We start from the raw sequence: 20,756 nt of genomic DNA on the forward strand, positions 1-20,756 counted from the left end.
GCATCCAAAATGTATATATATTTTTTTTGTTTACATAACATATGTGTAGACTGTGTATATTTATTATACATGTATAAATATAAACACATGCATGTATATATTTAAGAAAAATGTAATGATTATATATTAAATATATTTAGATCTAATATAAAAATATAAGAATATAAATATACAAATCTATATACATGTAAATATTTTCTAAATATATAGTGTATGTGTATGTATTTATAAATACATAATAAATATACACAGTATACATATATATGTTATGTAAACAAAAACTTTTATTTTGGATGCAATTAATCATGATTAATCATTTGAAAGTCCCAACATATAAATAATCATTGGGTTATTCAGAGTTTCAAACAAATTAAAGCAATATTCTCGTCAACCCCAGTCGAAGCACCCACGTGTACTTACTGTCAAAAACCCAACAAGCCAGAACAGGACTAATCCGTTAAGCCCTGTCTGTACCCATGAAACACCACAATTGTACTGGTTTGGCTACAGTAGGAACACTTAACGGTTTTCTTCAATTATTTTAAGCTATAACTAAAAAGGTTTTCGCAAAATGTCTTCATAAAACAGACATTTATGAAACTAATGTTACATTTTGTATGCTGTCAATGTTGTTCCTATTCAAACTTGATTACATTGATGTCATACAGCACTGATGTTTAAACTATTTATTGAAACAAATGCTCTTTAGATGCACTTTAAGAAAGTAATTGTAACAATTTGCCCACGTTTTTACCTGTAACACAAGAGACTCTTTATCTCCTTCTAGACGAGACAGTCGCTCCTGGTAGCTCTCACCATTGCCTGAGCCTTGAACATTGATCTGTGGTTCACAGGTAGTTAGAGTTATGTTAACAATCAACAGAGAAGAAAGTGAAACACTAAGAATCATTACACATAAAGCCCACAACTACTGTTACATATGCATACAGTAACCGGCTGTTTATCGTTTCTCAACACCCTGTATGATTCTGTTTCTATTGAATAGTTCACAGCTCTTTGGCAAGATTTCACTATACCCAGCCCATGTAGGGTTTTAGAGAGGAATTTCTTAAGAGGTTTATTTTGATAATAAGGTTTTGGTACACAAGCTCCATGCATTAAAGCTCAAGTAATCTGTGGAATATGTCAGTGATGTGTAAAATATTTAATGTACTAACAAGATTTGCATCTGAATATTTGCTCTATAAAACAATGTAAAACAGTGCATAATGGTCTGTATTATGTCACAGAAAACATCAAATAACAAGAATGGTTGTTTTGATGTTTAATTAAATGTCGTATGCATGTTCACATACAAATACAAATGTTCTTAAATACAATGTGTGTTTGCATTTTGTGGGTATAAAGACGAAGTAGCAGTAATATATATATATATATATATATATATATATATATATATATATATTACTGCTAATATATACAGGTCCTTCTCAAAAAATTAGCATATTGTGAAAAAGTTCATTATTTTCCATAATGTAATGATAAAAATTAAACTTTCATATATTTTAGATTCATTGCACACCAACTGAAATATTTCAGGTCTTTTATTGTTTTAATACTGATGATTTTGGCATACAGCTCATGAAAACCCAAAATTCCTATCTCAAAAAATTACCATATTTCATCCGACCAATAAAAGAAAAGTGTTTTTTAATACAAAAAAAGTCAACCTTCAAATAATTATGTTCAGTTATGCACTCAATACTTGGTCGGGAATCCTTTTGCAGAAATGACTGCTTCAATGCGGCGTGGCATGGAGGTAATCAGCCTGTGGCACTGCTGAGGTGTTATGGAGGCCCAGGATGCTTCGATAGCGGCCTTAAGCTCATCCAGAGTGTTGGGTCTTGCGTCTCTCAACTTTCTCTTCACAATATCCCACAGATTCTCTATGGGGTTCAGGTCAGGAGAGTTGGCAGGCCAATTGAGCACAGTAATACCATGGTCATTAAACCATTTACCAGTGGTTTTGGCACTGTGAGCAGGTTCCAGGTCGTGCTGAAAAACGAAATCTTCATCTCCATAAAGCTTTTCAGCAGATGGAAGCATGAAGTGCTCCAAAATCTCCTGATAGCTAGCTGCATTGACCCTGCCCTTGATAAAACACAGTGGACCAACACCAGCAGCTGACATGGCACCCCAGACCATCACTGACTGTGGGTACTTGACACTGGACTTCAGGCATTTTGGCATTTCCTTCTCCCCAGTCTTCCTCCAGACTCTGGCACCTTGATTTCCGAATGACATGCAAAATTTGCTTTCATCCGAAAAAAAAGTACTTTGGACCACTGAGCAACAGTCCAGTGCTGCTTCTCTGTAGCCCAGGTCAGGCGCTTCTGCCGCTGTTTCTGGTTCAAAAGCACACGCCTGTGCACGGTGGCTCTGGATGTTTCTACTCCAGACTCAGTCCACTGCTTCCGCAGGTCCCCCAAGGTCTAGAATCGGTCCTTCTCCACAATCTTCCTCAGGGTCCGGTCACCTCTTCTCGTTGTGCAATGTTTTTTTTGCCACACTTTTTCCTTCCCCACAGACTTCCCACTGAGGTGCCTTGATACAGCACTCTGGGAACAGCCTATTCGTTCAGAAATTTCTTTCTGTGTCTTACCCTCTCGCTTGAGGGTGTCAATGATGGCCTTCTGGGTTAACCTCTTACCCATGATTGCGGTTTTGAGTAATGAACCAGGCTGGGAGTTTTTAAAAAGCCTCAGGAATCTTTTGCAGGTGTTTAGAGTTAATTAGTTGATTCAGATGATTAGGTTAATAGCTCGTTTAGAGAACCTTTTCATGATATGGTAATTTTTTGAGATAGGAATTTTGGGTTTTCATGAGCTGTATGCCAAAATCATCAGTATTAAAACAATAAAAGACCTGAAATATTTCAGTTGGTGTGCAATGAATCTAAAATATATGAAAGTTTAATTTTTATCATTACATTATGGAAAATAATGAACTTTTTCACAATATGCTAATTTTTTGAGAACGACCTGTATATATATATATATATATATATATATATATATATATATATATATTATATATATATATATATATTAGTGTGCAGCACTGAACATGGACTTAAATTAATTTATGCTGTTTGGAATGCAGTACTATTAGATGCACAAAACTCGCGCTCTGGCAGACTTTCACATGCTCTTTGTTTTTGCTTTCCTGAAGCTCGATCGCGGCTGCAGTTAAATGCACTTGCATCTCCGAATACTTTTATATTAAATTGATGTAAATACATTCAGTTATGTTTTCAGAGCAGGACAGAACATCTGCTATAACAAAATAGATCTGTGCATTAGTGTAAATGCAGCCTGTTAAAACTGCCACTGTCTACGATCTCTTCAATAAAAATCAAATGGCAGTAATGCTGAGGAAAAAAGAAAACCCCATAACTAAGCCTATTGTATGTAAACTTTCGGATACTTGAATAAAACTTAAAGTAATTCTTTTAAAAAGTAGTCTGCTTATTTAATAAATAAAGGAAATTTTGAACACATTAAATTTGATATAAAATTAATATGAAAATGTATCCATGTGCAGTAATATAGAAAACTGAGAATGAAATGCATCGTGATATTGAGTTGATAATGATGATGATAATTGAATTGAATCGTGAAACCAGTGAAGATTCACACCTATTTTTAAGATGGCAGTACTGACATACAGAGATTCCAACTATTAAAGAAAAAAGCATAGAAACTACAATTTTGGTTAAAATGTAAAGTTGTAAAGATTCATTTGCACAGAAGAAGAATTAATTAGGGAAAAAATGTAGATCAAGAATCATTTTGGAATCGGAATCAGAATTCCCAGAATCAGAATCGGATCAGATTGTGAAGTGCCTAAAGATTCCCACCCCTATGATCTAAATGCCAATTTAGCTGGTTCAATATCTATTCTATCTCCGATCCAAGTCCTGTAGTATAAAATGTGTTTTGACTGGAACTGACAATGACAGTTGTGTACTGTGTTGAAAAACAAACAAACAGACAAACAAACAATTCAAGGACTTTGAAAGTCGTGTACATAAGGGCGGCACAAGTGTTCTTTATATTGACCCTGGAGGTCCACAGTCCTGCATAATTTACCTTCATTCCTTATCAATCTAACCTGGCTGCAATGTGCTGGTCTTCCTGAAGACTTTGATTAGTTTGTGTTTGATAAAGGTTGTAGTTAAACTCTACAGTGGACCTCCAGGACAAGATTAGAAGAGCGTCTTGGGTTACGAGTGTACCCTAAGAAGAGGAACGAGATACTGATTATGAAGTGTCTGAAGCATGTGTCAAATCCTGACAATTCCATTGGCCATCGACAGTCCATGACATCACTACAGGTGTGCCCAAGGGTATAAGAGGGTGCATGAATGTACATCATTAATTTATTTGTCTAAAGAAAACATTGCTGGCAGGCCCGAAGCATGGCATCCCTTCCTTGTGGGTCAACTGCTAGACACCACCTATAGGGAATACTGACCCAGAGAGAACATTTCTAGTTTCCTTACCCTGCCACTACCTGAGGCGAGCAAACATATCATCTAAAAAACTGTACCCATAGGGAACCACAGGAGAGCTACAGCTTTACTGCCCAAACATAATGGGGAAATCACATCCAGCAGCTCCTTGTATGCAGGGCTGGGAGGCTGGGAAAGCTCACTTGCAAACATCCATGCCTTATTCGATCATATCCATCTCTTCCTGTTTGGATATTGCCAGCAAAATGCTATCTGCTGGATCAGAAGACTCAAAAGATGCCTCTCCAGGATCCTCAAGTGTCTGACAGGACCACAAGAGAGACGTACCTCTCTCCAATTCCTCTGTCAACTCGAACTGCAGCCCCTACAAGATGAGTATATGCTGTGCCTCGGCCATAGAGGGTCCAAAGCCAGGGGGACAGACATCTTTACCACATCTCTCTAGAAAACAGAGACAAATGCTAACTTCAAATGCGAGCTTCTTCATCAGCTTTCTCAAGAACTGAACATGCATGCTTCTCACCCAAGCACATAACACACAACTTGTGTGTCTGCATGTGTCAGATATCTACGACATGGTGGACACACTTCCTGAAATGGTTGGTTGAGAGTTTCACAATAATCATATGCTGCTATGTAAACAAATAGCTCTCAAAGACAAAAAAGCTGATGGCATACAACGCAGGCTCTAGGGCTGGGCGATGTAGCTAATATATATGCATTTGGACAATCCCACAGAATGCTGCACAGCATCTTATGAAAAACATGTTGCATGCTTAAAACAAAAGTAAGCAGTCTGTCCTTATACAGTATATAGCACTCACAATCCAACATAAACTTTTAATGCCATGAACACGTATTGAATATCACATGCATTTTACATTAGGGATTATTTAATTTAAGTAATTGCACCCACTGAGTATTTATTTATTTATTTATTTATTTATTTATTTATTTATTTCCCACAATTTGCATGCTGAAATTTCCTAGTTCTAGGTGGTTGTGGAGGATTCAGTTTTCAGTTGACTACCACAATCTGGCATACTTTAATGGGACTGTGCACTTGACTACACTGCACATCTGGATACACAATATAAATATAATAAATGCATATCTAATAGAAGTACTGTTGTCATAACCAACAATTAAATAAACCTTAAAAAAGGCTTTTGCATGGATTTGCATCTCACTTGGTGCTTAACCCATTAATCATATAAAACATCCACTAATGAACAGATTATTAAGTTGTTCTTAAAGTATTTCAAATGCAATATTAAGCATTTAGATGGACATGAATGAAAAAAAAAAAAAGAAGTATACAAGAACAGAAAAGGTCATGCTTACCTTCTTAAGCCATGCAAAGTGTTTGTAAAAATCAACGTCCCATTCCATTTTGCAGGGCCATTATAAGATCCTTAAGTCTCCTAGCATTATAACTATCTCAGACATGAGGAGAGTGAATGCCTCTTTCTTTCTTTTCACCCTTCGTGTAAAGACTGTGAGTTCTTTCTCTTCTTCTTTGTCTTTACTACTAAGTTTAGCCTTTGGTTTAGGTTCCTGAGCATCTGGTTTGAAGAAGCGGTCTGTAATATCAGGCCTCACTCCTGCCAACTGCCCTCATTTTCTTTTTTTCTTTTTTCCCCTCCCTTTTCCCCTCCTTTACACTCCTCCTCCACTCTTTTTTCCTTTGCCAAACCATTTTTTCCTCTTGTTTCTAAACTTATACCATCTCCTTAGACTCAACATTAACACAGGTTACCAGATTGTGGGCACGCAAAATGATCATGCACAACTGACAATGGATGGTGACAATAATTTATTATTTTAATTTGACTCTGAGCTTTTTAGATGGAAGCAGATGCTTTTTAGGATATAATCTCTGAGACAGTTCTTTTGCTAGCATCCATGGCTGCTGTGTTTTCCACCAGCTGGCAACCTGGGGGTCAAAATACTATTGGGTAAATTGGCAGTGGCCGGAATCACACAGACCAAAACATTAACAAACAATCTGACATAAGTGCATATTCAAAACAGAATAGCTGGCTATAGAACTTTTTTTCTCTCTCTCTAAGAAAAACATGTATATGAACTTAGCATGTTTCTTAAATATCTGATTGAATATATGCTTTGGTACAATCAAACAATTCACACAGCACCTTTTCAGCTCCACTGTGGTTTTTCTTTTTCTTTTATTTTTTTCTGCTCACTGGCAAGAGAAACCTTACTCAAAGCGATCCAGCCAAAAAAAAAAAAAAAAAAAAAAAAAAAACAACTCATCACTGGCATATTGTAGACTGGAGAACCTCAAATGAAGAAATGTGAAGTGATGCAAATAGCAAAGCATCTCAGTGGTGTCACACAAATTATCAGAATGCTGCTCAGCCAGTTAAATTATCCACCTTATTCTTCACATGGGTCTTGCTTCCGGTCTCATTTGCTTCCAGCTATTTTTAGCTGTACAAAACCACTTGTTTTGCTGCGTGATATTGCTAATTGGAGTGTCTTACCATATTATTTTAGTGGATTATCTTAATTAGGAACACACTGGTTTGTAATTCAAACAGATTTACAGTTTCCTGCATGTTGTTATTCTTCTCGTCATTTCTCTAAAGCGGACAATGAACTGGAAGTCTCGCCAATAGGCTTACTTCCACATTTGGAATAAGGTGGATAAGACCAGAACAAACTGTTGTGCAAAAAATAATCACATTCATTAGAATATCACTAATAAAATACCACTATCATTAAACTGTACTGTGACAGTTATGCTCTGTAAATAGCAAAATTTAACTCTTGCAAGGACTAAGTTTTTAAAATAAATCAAATAAAATCAAATAATAAAAAGTTCCTACTGAAATCTCTGATCTCTTGTCAAGCCACAGCAGCAGAGACTGAGCCGTGGCAGAGGGCATCTGTCTCCGCAGGGTGTCCTTGTCCTCTGCACATATCTGTCCCTCCAGAGAAAATTTCAGCTCCTCAGCCAGCTGGAGAACCCTGAGATGAGCAGGACACACTGGAAAGGTATGTACCTCTAGTGAGTTAACATCATCCGCTGACACCACAGCCTTAGACCCTACAAGACAAAGACAAAAGAGGTAATAATAAAAATAATATGTTTAATTTATATAGCGCCTTTCCCAAGCTCAACTGTACAAAAGCAGTAACACAATAGAGTCATTTCACATAATCATAAACAGACATTTCACAATCAACTAATCAATTAATCAAATTAAGTGGACAGTAGACTTTTGCCACAGTTACTGTGTCCGGAGCTATTTTTCATGGGTTTCATTTATTGTGGGTTTCATGATAATGGAAATGGAATGTAAATGCACAATTTACATGATTAAAAGAGCACAATATTCTAAATAAATCTCCTATGACAACTTGCAGTGTTATCATCGAGGCTGACGAAAGAACACAACGCTGCAGCCAACAAAATGCGATTATCGCTGTTTTCCATGTTCGTGGAGTAATATATTTACATGGCTAATTTAAAATGCCAGGTAGCCGGTGTTTCGTATGCGTTTGGCCAATCAGCATACACTGTGTCACTGATAGTTCCTATAAAGAATGAGAATGTGACGTAACACTGCATTGAGTTCTGGGAAACTGCTTTGTTTATCCGCCATACTTGCAGGATAGCACTGCCTTTCCACTATTGAGTTTAGGGCAGTATTTGATTGTTTGTCGTGACTGTGAAAAATGTCTCCGGTGTATGTCATTCATGCTCCATCGAGAATTGCAATAGTAACTCAGATCATCGTTTTGAGAGAAAACTGGACAATGCAATATGTTTTTCACCTATTCTATGTTGAAGGAGGTTGCAGAGAAGACGCCGAATAGTAAATCTGTTAATGTCACTGATTAAACTCACTGACTCTCACTCAATAAAAGAATCACATTGCTGTGTGTTTTTGAAAGTTTTGATTTTGTTGGTTCAATAGTTAAAATTACCTTCTTTGTGAGCATGACTCTCACTATAGTGTTGTAAATTAGCCAAACTTGAACAGGGGACTTTCTAAAATGCTTAAAGTGGCTTAATGTACCAAGAAAGTGATAAAGACAAAATTGCACAGCGTTTCCACCGTCGGGCCTAATATAGAAAGCCCTTTTGGATTAAGACAGTGATATTTCAAGTTTATATTTTGGGCTCATCTGTTTTTCTGCACATATTATGCTTTATTAATAAGATGTGTGTACTGTCTTGGTGCATTAAGAATGTTCTTTAAATGAGAGGAAAATGCCTAACTTGTAAATAAACATGTTGTGTTCACATTTTGAAACAACAGTTCAAATTGTTATTATTATTATTATTATTATTATTATTTTAATCTATGATCTGTGGAATATCGCTCTAATATGTCACTGTCTAACATATGATGGAAATCCAGGTAAACATATTCCTTGTCCAAATACCCACACTTGTCTTTGCACTTGACCACTTGAAAACATATATGACAGATTTTCCTGTATTTGGCCCAAGTGTTCAAGTGAGGATGAAGACCACTAATGTGTATCGAACTTTTCATTACCTGATGGGACACACTTATAGTGTTGAAAAAATGCAAGTGTTTACATAGCTTTATTTTTATTTTATTTTAAATACTTTGCATTTTAAAATCAACTTCTAAATGTCTGTTCAGTAGTTTCTTTAACATGACAATTTAATTTGTGGTGCTAATTAAGTGATAAAAGCAGTTGCAAATGTTACAAAATAAATATCACCACTACTCATCTGTGCACCAATAAAACGTAAAAACACTGTTTAACTACCAAATTATATGTAATATCTAATAATTATATTAATATTTAACTCGCAAGATCTCTGCAAAAAGTCTTATTTATTTCTACGATTTCTAGAATGTCTACAATATATTTTCAGAACATGATGCAAGATGGGATACACTAAGCCTCAAATAGTGCTCTGGAGCAGTATTCGAGACAGTGTGGATTTATTGTGCATTAAGGGCACTGCGCTTTACCGGTTTTAAGACCTGGGACAGTCTTGTGCACGCACTTCCTGTCGCGTGCACATGCTCTCAAGGCCAAGACCACAAGTGTGGGTGTCTGGACAAGGCAATGCATGCACCCATCACCAGTTAACAATCCCCAGTTGATCCATAACACTGGAGGAACCTTTTCATAGTTCCTAGAACTACTGGTGGAAATTCCTGGTTTTTGATGTGTTCGCACTGGTTTTTAAATCTATGACCTGTGGAATATCACTGTAATCTGTCACTGTCTAACATCTGCTGGAAATCCGGACAAGGAATACGTTTACCTGGATTTCCAGCAGATGTTAGACAGTGACAGATTACAGCGATATTCCACAGATCATAGATTAAAAAAAAAAAAAAACTTAATTTGAACTGTAGTTTTAAATTGTGAACGCAACACGTTTATTTACAAGTTTCGCATTTTCCTCTCATTTAAAGAACATGCTTAATGCACCAAGCCAGTACACACATCTTACTAATAAAGCATAATATGTGCAGATGAGCCAAAAATATGAACTTTAAATATCACTGTCTTAATCCAAAAGGGCTTTCTACATTACAGTTTTCTAAAGAGAGGAAAACGCTTTATGTTTAACATTTAAACATATTGCATTAAGTCTTTTAGCATCACTGTCTAAGTACATTAAACCAGCATTTTAAAATGCTACAAAACTGTTCACAAGCTTCTAGGGATTTGATTTTGCTTGCCATTTATTGAAATAAATACAAAAAGTACAGTGAGTTTGTGACTGTTCACTGAATGTGACCCACAATCTCTGATTCTCCTCTGTGGCCATGGAAAGATTAATATTTATAATGACAACAATAATACTTTGTCATTTAAAAGTTTCCAACAAAAAAATGGATCAACTTCTGTCAGCTTATTGAACACACACTTTTATTTGGATAATCTACCATATGATGGCTGAAGCAGCAGCGAGAGTCCAGCGGGCGATACTGTTTTCATGCTAATCAGTATATTAGTATAATCAATATTTTTTTAATTTCCCAGATCTCTTGCTTAACTAGCTCTGACACTTTTGTATCCTCTTCCCTGGACATAAAGCAGCTACGTTCCATTCTGGATTTTTGACTGATCAGAAATCAACATTTTGCATTGGCTCAGAACTCTGTTTAGAACAGGTCTGTATTCAGTTTCTTATATATCCGTTCCGTTTCATAGTAAATTAAATTAACAGTTGATCCCTAACACTGTACGAAAATGCCTAGATAGATAGATAGATAGATAGATAGATAGATAGATAGATAGATAGATAGATAGATAGATTTTTTTTTTTTTTTGGTTAGTTAGTTATCGATATTTAAACAAACTGCTTTTGTTTTTGTAAATCTCTAGGGGTTCTCATGGGTTTAAATTCAGTTCCTGGAGGGTTTAGCTCCAGAACCAGCTAATCAGCTACAATCTGCAGGACCATGACCCTTCAGGACGGGAGTTTGGCATGCACTCTAGATGTAGATAATATAACCTCTATTATGATGGACTAACCTCTTTGCATGGGTAACAACGCCCCCACCAGGTTCATAAACATTAAATAGCAATTGATGTAAATAAGCTTCTTACATTAATATGCTGGTTGTGATATGTCAAAAAAATTGTTTATTCAGTTGTATTAAATAAACAACTGGATAGGCCTACATGAAATTGTAACAACATGAACAACAAAAATGCTGCCTATCAGTTTTTGGGGTTTACTAAAGGCTTCATTCTTCATTATGTTATATTATCTCTTATTTCTTGAAAAAAAAAAAAAATCCTTAATATACTATATCTGGGTTCACTTACAAGTGAAAACAACAGCATTGTTTGTATGAAAGTGACGTGAAATACAGCGAAGTATGGTGACCCATACTCAGAATTTGTGCTCTGCATTTAACCCATCCAAAGTGCACATACACACACACACGTGAACACATGCCCGGAGCAGTGGGCAGCCATTTATGCTGCGCCACCCGGGGAGCAGTTGGGGGTTCAGTGCCTTGCCCAAGGGCACCTCAGTCGTGGTATTGCCGGCCCAAGACTCAAACCCACAACTTTAGGATTAGAAGTCAAGCTCTCTAACCATTAGGCCATGACTTCACATGTGACATAATGTTTGAGCACAAAATTTAATTTGGCTTGTACTTAATGGTATGGTAAGGCATTTACAATGTAAATGCGGATATGCAGGGCATAAATGCTGAAATGTGATTGTATCAATCTTTTTGTTAAAATATATGTTCTCACATGTGACGAAACATGTTTGAGCTTCCCTCGAGATGAAAAAAAAAGATGACTTCTAATTAAAGTCTAATGAATATGAATATGCATCATTGTAGAATGTGTGTTGGGTGGCTATCAAAATAAAATGTTAGCAGATAAGCAGACAGTTTACTAATATTCTAATGACTGGTAGCTGATAAGAAAGTTACTTTTAGTGAACTGAATGTCTAAAGGGGACCATCGAATTAAAGGGTCTCACTTTAGTTTAGGATTCAGTTCTCACTATTAACAAGTTGCTTATTAGCATGCATATTACTTACATATTCAGCATCAATCAATAAATCCATACAAACATACATACATACTGTACATAGACAGACTCATTGAGTATCATGGTACACATCTGACACAATGGCTGCATCCTAAATGACATACTTGTTGTATGTCTGAATTCACAGTATTTGTAAAACAGTCAAATAGTTTAGTTAGCTAAACCCTAAATTAACACACAATACCCTTCAATTATGGCCCCTTTAGATATTGGGTTTATACATTTCTCCTGAGAGTTTATGTAATGTTCTAATCTTTCAATAAGTAGACAACACATCTAATGGCTAACTTTCTATTTAACATATTTGATTTTGATATGTTCATTCAATATATTGTATTAAAAAATAAATAAATACGGTTAAATACATTTGACACACAGATATATACAATTAACTTAGAAGTCAACTACTTTGAACTTAGTTTGAAATTAAAAGAGACAATTGTGTGTAAAACTAGTATGACCTAGAGCTTTATGTATTTCATTCTTTACCTAAAGTCATCAGGGGTTATGTGTGATGGTCCTAAAGTTTAATAAACAAAGCAGTACTAAATGTAACACTTTGTATGGAAAATACCTTTTCCCATGGGCTACAAGTGCACATGGACAAAGTAGACCATATGAACACACATTGTGTGACCAACACTTTAAAAACCATACAAAACAGGAACAAAGATATGCACCACTTTTAGGCATTTACTGAAGCAGTCAAATTAATCTTTAGAATTATGGAGCTTACCAGCTATGATGTCATCCATCTGTTCTAAGGCGGCCTCCAGCATAAAACTAACATCTGATGTCATTCTGACAAATTATTCGATTCTCTACTTTAACACTGTAAGATACACAGACAAATACAGGCATCCACCCTCACAAGAAAAAATAAAAATAAAAAAAATAAAATAAAATCCCCTCTGCGTCAATTCAGAAAAACAGATGTTGATGTGAATGTTCCTTTTATATTCATTATGGATGTGGCTCATGGCTTTAGAGCCTTCTTTCATTATGTGGCCATCAGTCAGTCTGCTGTGGGTCCTTCTGACCAATGAAGATTCAGCAGGGGTGTGGCACCTCTGAAGTATTTTCTTCCAAACCTTCAGTATGCAGAGGTTAGTCAGGGAGTCAAACCTTGAATGAACACACCTATAATTTCATGATAATTTTATGGAATAGTTTCATGGAAAGTAATGAAACTTTGACTTTTACCTTACACAGCAATCATGAATTGCAACTACATTTTTACATTTTATGAAGAAAACTTTAGAAGGCTTTAGAATAACTTGGTCTCCTAGGAATCATATTATTATAAGTTTTGTGTGATATATTGCATTGTCTGGTTGCTTAGAAAAGCATTAGCACAACTCTCCTCAACAATTTGATGTATCATTTATGGCTGTACCTCAATTGGTATGAGCAGAATTAGGGGTTTGTATACCTAACCCTAACACTGTGCAATAGTAGTGTTGCTTGCCTTAGCAAACAGTGAATGATGGCACAGTGTGACAGTGTCTTGTTTTAATAGGTCATTAATTAACAGGTTGACAGTCTTATACATGGGTCTATAACAATTTAACAAGTGATTCAACCTATGTTTTGGAGCAATGAAACTTCCTGTCAAATGTAAACCTTTGCAGCAGTGACAGTGATGATCTTTTATTGTTCTTTGTAATATTCCCTGCTGATTTACTAAGCATAACAGCATGTTTATTTGTTAGGAAGCTTGTTTATCTGTTATGAATGTGGAAAAGCATGAGACTGCAATGCCAACATGAACTCAACCTAAGGTAATTACTCTGGTAAACAAATAACCTGGCTTCTTGGAGATTGTGTCTGCCAATCAGCACTGTAACAAGTCTGACACACCTGACATTTGTACTGCCTTAAATGATCACCATACTCAGTCTAACACACACAAACAAACTCAAAAAGAACTATGATATGGGAATGCTCCATTCTCTTGGATGCCACAGTATGGCCACAAGTAGTAATTTTCCATAATGCCATGTAAGCAAAAGGCAACGTTATTTTTGAGACAATAGAAATAAGGCTAAGTTTTTGCATAGTTTAGTGCACTCTCAGCACTGGGTTGTGGTAGGAAGGGCATAAAACATGTGCCAAGCAAGCAGAAGATGGAGAGGGAGAGAGAGAGAGAGATGAGTTTAGTCTGATTTTGTTTAGAATAGATAGATGGAAATAAGCAAACATAGCATACTCAAATAACAGGTTCCAAACTGAGGAAAACATTCAGCCTTCATCATGTTGTTCCAAACCTACATGACTTTTTCTTTTGTGAAACCCAGCAGAATTTTTATTTATTTATTTTATTTTTTTAACTGTACTGAATTGGACAAAATTGCTGTTTTTTAGGATGTGATACAAATTACCAGGGCTCACAGTTTATATGTTTCAACAACAATTTTGTTGTCGTTCTAAAATCCATACAACAGTTGTCCAATGCACATTCAGCTCAACTATGCATATATATCTCCTTCTAACATAACACAAGCATGATAGTTAGGATTCCTAAGCACAAGTTTACGACAGCGCTTAAAGGGATTTTTCAACCAAAAATGAAAATTATCCCATGATTTGCTCACCTTCAAGCCATTCTAGGTGTATATAACTTTCAAACAAATACAATAAGTATCCTACGTCATCTGATGGAATGCCACTCTTCCATGAACACGCATAGGACTAGGTCTTTAGAAACTAGACATTACAGTTTATAAAGTTTTAAATATCCATAATAATCTTAAAGAAATGCAACAATTTACTTCAGAAAACCTTTATTAACCCCCAAAATATACCAAAAATAGTTCAAAACACTTACGTGTTAATGTCACATGTAAAAAGACTTTGACTTTTAGGGTGGCAGCATACATTTAAAATGTAAAGAGTGCTTCCATGCTAATCCTATCTCTTGAAATGAATAAAAAATTAAATGTGAAAACAACCTCCTCATATTACTTTTTAACATAATACAACGAATGCTAGACGCAGACACATACAAAACAATCGTGTCCTTTCATCATGCACTACATTATTTTAACACAAGCCACCAAAACAGTAAAAAGAAAACACCAAAAAAGTTACACCTATGCTAGCCGTCATACAACATCAGCTAACATTAACAGATTAATGTTATCTGTGTAAACATGTACGTGTATGTATGTATGGGTTTTGTGTGTATATGTTATTTTTATTTTTATATGATCCCAGCAAACTTTTTGGCCAATCAACTTAAATACGATTCTATCTTTTCATATGGCCTTTGATGAGTTGAATGAAATATGTTGAAAGAAATGTTGCTATCAAAAAAGTTGGGACACTGTACAAATTGTGAATATAAACAAAATGCAATGATGTGGAAGTTTCAAATTTCAATATTTTATTCAGAATATAACATAGATGACATATCAAATGTTTAAACTGAGAAAATGTATCATTTTAAGGGAAAAATAAGTTGATTTTAAATTTCATGACATCAACACATCTCAAAAAAGTTGGGACAAGGCCATATTTACCACTGTGTGGCATCCCCTCTTCTTTTTATAACAGTCTGCAAACGTCTGGGGACTGAGGAGACAAGTTGCTCAAGTTTAGGAGTAGGAATGTTGTCCCATACTTGTCTAATACAGGCTTCTAGTTGCTCAACTGTCTTAGGACTTCTTTGTCGCATCTTCCTCTTTATGATGCACCTAATGTTTTCTATGGGTGAAAGATCTGGACTGCAGGGTGGCCATTTCAGTACCCAGATCCTTCTTCTATGCAGCCATGATGTTGTAATTGATGCAGTATGTGGTCTGGCATTGTCATGTTGGAAAATGCAAGGTCTTCCCTAAAAGAGACGACGTCTGGATGGGAGCATATGTTGTTCTAGAACTTGGATATACATTTCAGCATTGATGGTACCTTTCCAGATGTGTAAGCTGCCCATGCCACACGCACTCATGCAACCCCATACCATCAGAGATGCAGGCTTCTGAACTGAGCACTGATAATAACTTGGGTTGTCCTTGTCCTCTTTAGTCCGGATAACATGGCGTCCCAGTTTTCCAAAAAGAACTTCAAATTTTGATTCGTCTGACCACAAAACAGTTTTCCACTTTGCCACAGTCCATTTTAAATGAGCCTTGGCCCAGAGAAAACACCTGCACTTCTGGATCATATTTAGATATGGCTTCTTTTTTGACCTATAGAGATTTAGCCGGCAATGGCGAATATCACAGTGGATTGTGTTCACCGACAATGTCTTCTGGTAGTATTCCTGAGCCCATATTGTGATTTCCATTCTACATTTTAAATACAACTAATTATTCATCTGTAGAAGTTGAAAAACCCACCAGCTGGGTCAGGGGTTGACAAGGGAGATGACACAGCTGCATCATGGCCCTTTTCACCCTAAAGTATAAGGTTTTGTGTCAGAGGCACGCAGTTCCTCCTCCAGTGCTCCATGTCCCTGGCCTCTTTCACCTGTGATGGGCCAGGGCTGTCAAGCAACTCTGCCTGGTCTCACGATGAGCAGTATGAGCCAGGACATGGTCATATTTTTGTGTCAGAGGAGTCTTGAGTCATGTACAAAGCCAGGAAAACCAGTGAACACATCAATAACCTTGGCACTGTGGTCACATACAGCCTAGAGCTGGATTGAGGGGGAACAGCTTGTGGTATCTGTAGCACTGGTTGTAGGATTCCCCATTTACTTTGGTACATGAACCATCAAAGGCACCCACTGACTGCTGAAAAGCTTGAGGTCCAGCCTTCTCTAATTGTGAACCCTAAACGTTTGGGCCATTTATCACTTGTTGTATTATATGTTTCTTTGCCTCTGCCACTTAATGAATGAGCATAAGAGACCAGTGGGTTTGGGCATGATTGTCTAATGCCCTAGACACCACACAGCAGGATGTTAAACTGGCCAGCCAGAAAAGGAAGACCAGAACCTCAATGGCTGGATCCCACCTGTGGTTCTGTGTTTGGTCCAGGAGCTGGGAAGTGCTGTATTGGATGGACAACGCAGATGGAAATCAGGCCATTTGACTCCCTTCAAAAAAGATCTGTAGGAGTGGGACTGATTGAGTGAGGACAGAGTAAACGGGCAAGCTCAGTTGGGAATATATATATATATATATATATAATTGTGTTCATTTGTGAATGTATAATTTAATATAAAAATGTAAAATTACTATTAAAATCAATATCATATTTATATAACAACAGTACTACTGCATATATAAATCAGTAATGCTGTTTATTGATGTAATAAACCTAAACTGTTTTAATTAATTGGTATTAACTGTTATTAATGTTTAAATAATGAATGTAATAATATACATTAAAAAAAAAGAGCGTTCAAGTGAGTGTGCCAATGATACTAGTTGCTCATTAAATAATAAAATAATAACAACAACATTTAATAACTTAATAACATTTACCTGACCTGCAATTAATACCCACTCAGACCTTTGGCAGGCAAGTTCATCAAGGTCTTCAAGTACTATCATAGTAATTATGCATAATTATGCTAGTTCGTTTTAAATTGTATTAGATAAACAATGAAATCAAGATAAGCTAAAGACACCAGGTGGCGACAATGAGCTTCTGGTAACCTAGCATTAGATCATTGAGGGCAGCTTTCTTTCTTTCTTTCTTTCTTTCTTTCTTTCTTTCTTTCTTTCTTTCTTTCTTTCTTCAGTTTTGCAGTCTCTACTAATGAGTGTCCACACTAGCTTTGCCGTTGATTTAACATTAACTGTCATATGGTTGAATTAACTGAATGCAACTTTTGTAAACCAACAGTTATTTATTGTCAGGTTTTCACTTTTTAATTTTTAAAATGATCAGAAAAAAATTTTAATGGGATAGTTTACCCCAAAATGAAAATGCTGTCATTACTTACTCACCCTTATGTCGTTCCAAACCCGTAAAACATTTGTTTATCTTCAGAACGCAAATTAAGATATTTTTGATGAAATCTGAGAGCTCTCTGACCCTGCATAGACTGCTGCGCTACTGAAATGTTCCCAGACCCAGAAACATAATAAGGACATTGGTAAAACAGTTCATGTGACATTAGTGACTCAACTTCAATTTTGTGAAGCTATGAGAATATGTTTTATGCGCAAAGAAAACAAAGTAATGACTTTATTCAACAATTCTTCTCCCCCAAGTTACTGTCTTCTGCCATTTTGGAGAGTACCATGCATGCGTGCACTTTCCCTTGAATGTAAACAATGCTGATTACATACAAAAAGTATTCTCGTAGCTTCACAAAATTGAACTGTTTTGGGGTAACAGAGCTCTCAGATTTGATCAGAAATATATGAATTTGTGCTCTGAAGATGAACAAAGGTCTTACAGGTATGGAATGACATAAGGGTGATCAATTAATGACAGAATTTACATTTTTGGGTGAACTATCCCTTTAAACAATGGTATTTACTTTTGTGGAAGCCAGGTACAGTACAAAAGTTCAGTACATTTACATGCAATTTAAAAGTTTAAAATTTAAAAGTGAGATTGGAATGAAATGGTAGTTTGTCTTTTTAGAATTTCATGTAATTGGTCACATCCTCAACAAAAGTGAATATATACTGAATATCTCTGATGCTAAGAGATGTATGAACTAAACCAACCTTAGAACATAACCTGTTTTTTTCTTCTTCTTTTTCTTCAAGTATATATTTAGCATCAACCAAACAATAATTTAAGACTAGAATATAATATTAAAAACGATTGCACAACAATCCAGTTGGTGGTGATATGCACAAAGACTGTTTATCAGTACAGTATTCAACAAAAGAAGCAGAAAGACAATGTAAGGCACACTGCTGCTTAGTGTCACTTTCCATGGTGACTCTCAATACTCAAATTGATGCTTTCTTGTTTCCTCGCTCATCCGTCCTCCAGCCTGTGACCCGGAAACCGATCTAACTCAGCCATCTTGAAGGACATCTCAATTCTCTAAATCCACCATGAGGAGGTGAGGAACGAGTAGTGAGGAGGCATCCAGAGGAGCTACGAATGAGTATACAGTACACAGGTGTATCCTATGCAGAAGTCTTTGTCTTCGAAAAACCTGACACACATATAAATTCTTCCTCTTCAAAAAAATCATAATAATTTTAATTTATATTTTACCTTTGAGGTTTAGGAAAGGGAGCAAGGAAATGAAACATGGATGCACAAATAAGAAATGAGAAGCAACAATTTGAAACAAAGCTACAGTTCCAGTGGCCTGCTGCACAAAGCTAGTTGAACTAACTCAGAGTTCAAGAGGCTATTAACATGACACCAGTTTCAACTGAGAACGGAAAACTTTTTATGCATTTTGGCTGTTCATTTGGGTGCCTTTGTTTTCTCTGTGTAAACTAAAAAAATGTGAATGGTAATGGTAACATCATGCACATGCATATAATGTGTTCAGTACAGGCATCCACAAGTTTCTTCACAAAGTGACATCGCCTACTACTGGCCTGCCAGGCAGAATACAGCATTTTATTTGCCAATCACACAAAACATGGAGGGTGTCAGTTTGATTCACTTCTCGCTAGAGAGTTGGTGCACCTGACCTTTCACAAAGACCCATCCCCCCTTAATTACTGTTGCTACGTTTGACAAGCCATGGCGCTGTCACACCACACATCATGTTCTCACGCAGTGAAAAATACATCATGGAGCAAAGAAGATACAGCTTATTTTTGGCATGAAACAAAGTCTCAGCTTTCAAATTTAGTAATTTTTAATAAATTCAAACATTAAATACCATTTTGTGGCTTTTTAATGTGTTGTGACAGATTGCTGTAGTGCCTCAGTTCAAGCAGCATGTGAACCCATCATCTCTTCCTCTTTACTAGTTAAAGCACAAAATAAACATGACCGCAGAAACACGTCAATACACACCTTGTTTTAAGTTCAAGTCCACCGACGTTAAATCTATTCTTGTGTCTGTATTTTTTTTTTTTTTTTTTCTGGACAAAATGGAAGATTCTGCATTATGATTGGTCAGATCATCTGCCAGTATAGGGTAAATTTACTTCTCTGCTGAAGATTACTTCTCTGCTGAAAATATCTGACTGTATCAATGCAAGTCAATCAACTGAATTCAACTTAAATTGTTTTAATAGGTTAAACAAACCTTTTATTTATGTTTATATATTTATTACATTATAAGTTAAAGTTTAATATTAACATTTTCAATTAAATAATTGTATGTGTAATGTGAAAAGTATATAATGTAATATATAATTAATAAAAAGAAAATATAATGCAGAAAAAGCAGATATCATTTCCCTAAACTGCTTCATTTTTTGTACAATGAATAAAGAGGGAGTGTCTTTTTTGTGTCAAGAAGGCAGCAGATACAATGCATACCAGCTTTTCGCTTCAGAGCCGAGCGACAAACATCGTTCTGCTCCATCCAGTGTCTTCAAGTGAGCTACAAGTTCAACGTGCTCTTGCAAGCTTCTAGTGTTGGCGGTATGATGCTTCAGTGGTGGTCGTTCTGTGTCGAGCGGGTTGCACACTTCAGGCTCCACTACCCCCCTGTTGTGCTGCAAGCGGACAATTCCCCTGTGTGCCTCAGCACTAAAAGAGCATTTCCCTAAAAGAGCTTTTTTCTCTAAAAGAGCTTAAAGAATGCGTCTTTAACCCTCTGGAGTCTAAGGGTATTTTTGGGGCCTGGAGAAGTTTTGTCATGCCCTGACATTTGTG

The 20,756-nt window shown here is 36.2% G+C and overlaps 1 protein-coding gene across 5 annotated transcripts in view; it reads right to left on the bottom strand.

The window, feature by feature from the left end:
* Positions 1-6,093, bottom strand: part of LOC109109084 (liprin-beta-2-like) — a 32,929-nt gene extending 26,836 nt beyond the window's left edge. For 4 of the 5 annotated variants that reach the window (XM_042754512.1, XM_042754511.1, XM_042754510.1 and 1 more), the window contains exons 1-2: positions 5,840-6,093; positions 755-841 (exon numbers count right to left, since the gene is read on the bottom strand). In XM_042754512.1, coding sequence (XP_042610446.1) covers positions 755-841; positions 5,840-5,887 — 135 coding nt within the window. In that variant the 5' untranslated portion in view covers positions 5,888-6,093. Of the gene's footprint in view, positions 1-754; positions 842-4,822; positions 4,937-5,839 lie in introns of all 5 variants that reach the window. The other variant, XM_042754513.1, reaches the window with a different exon arrangement.
* Positions 6,094-20,756: the final 14,663 nt, after the last annotated feature.

The sequence above is a fragment of the Cyprinus carpio genome, unplaced genomic scaffold (assembly GCF_018340385.1).
Source record: "Cyprinus carpio isolate SPL01 unplaced genomic scaffold, ASM1834038v1 S000006534, whole genome shotgun sequence".
NCBI lineage: Eukaryota > Metazoa > Chordata > Actinopteri > Cypriniformes > Cyprinidae > Cyprinus > Cyprinus carpio.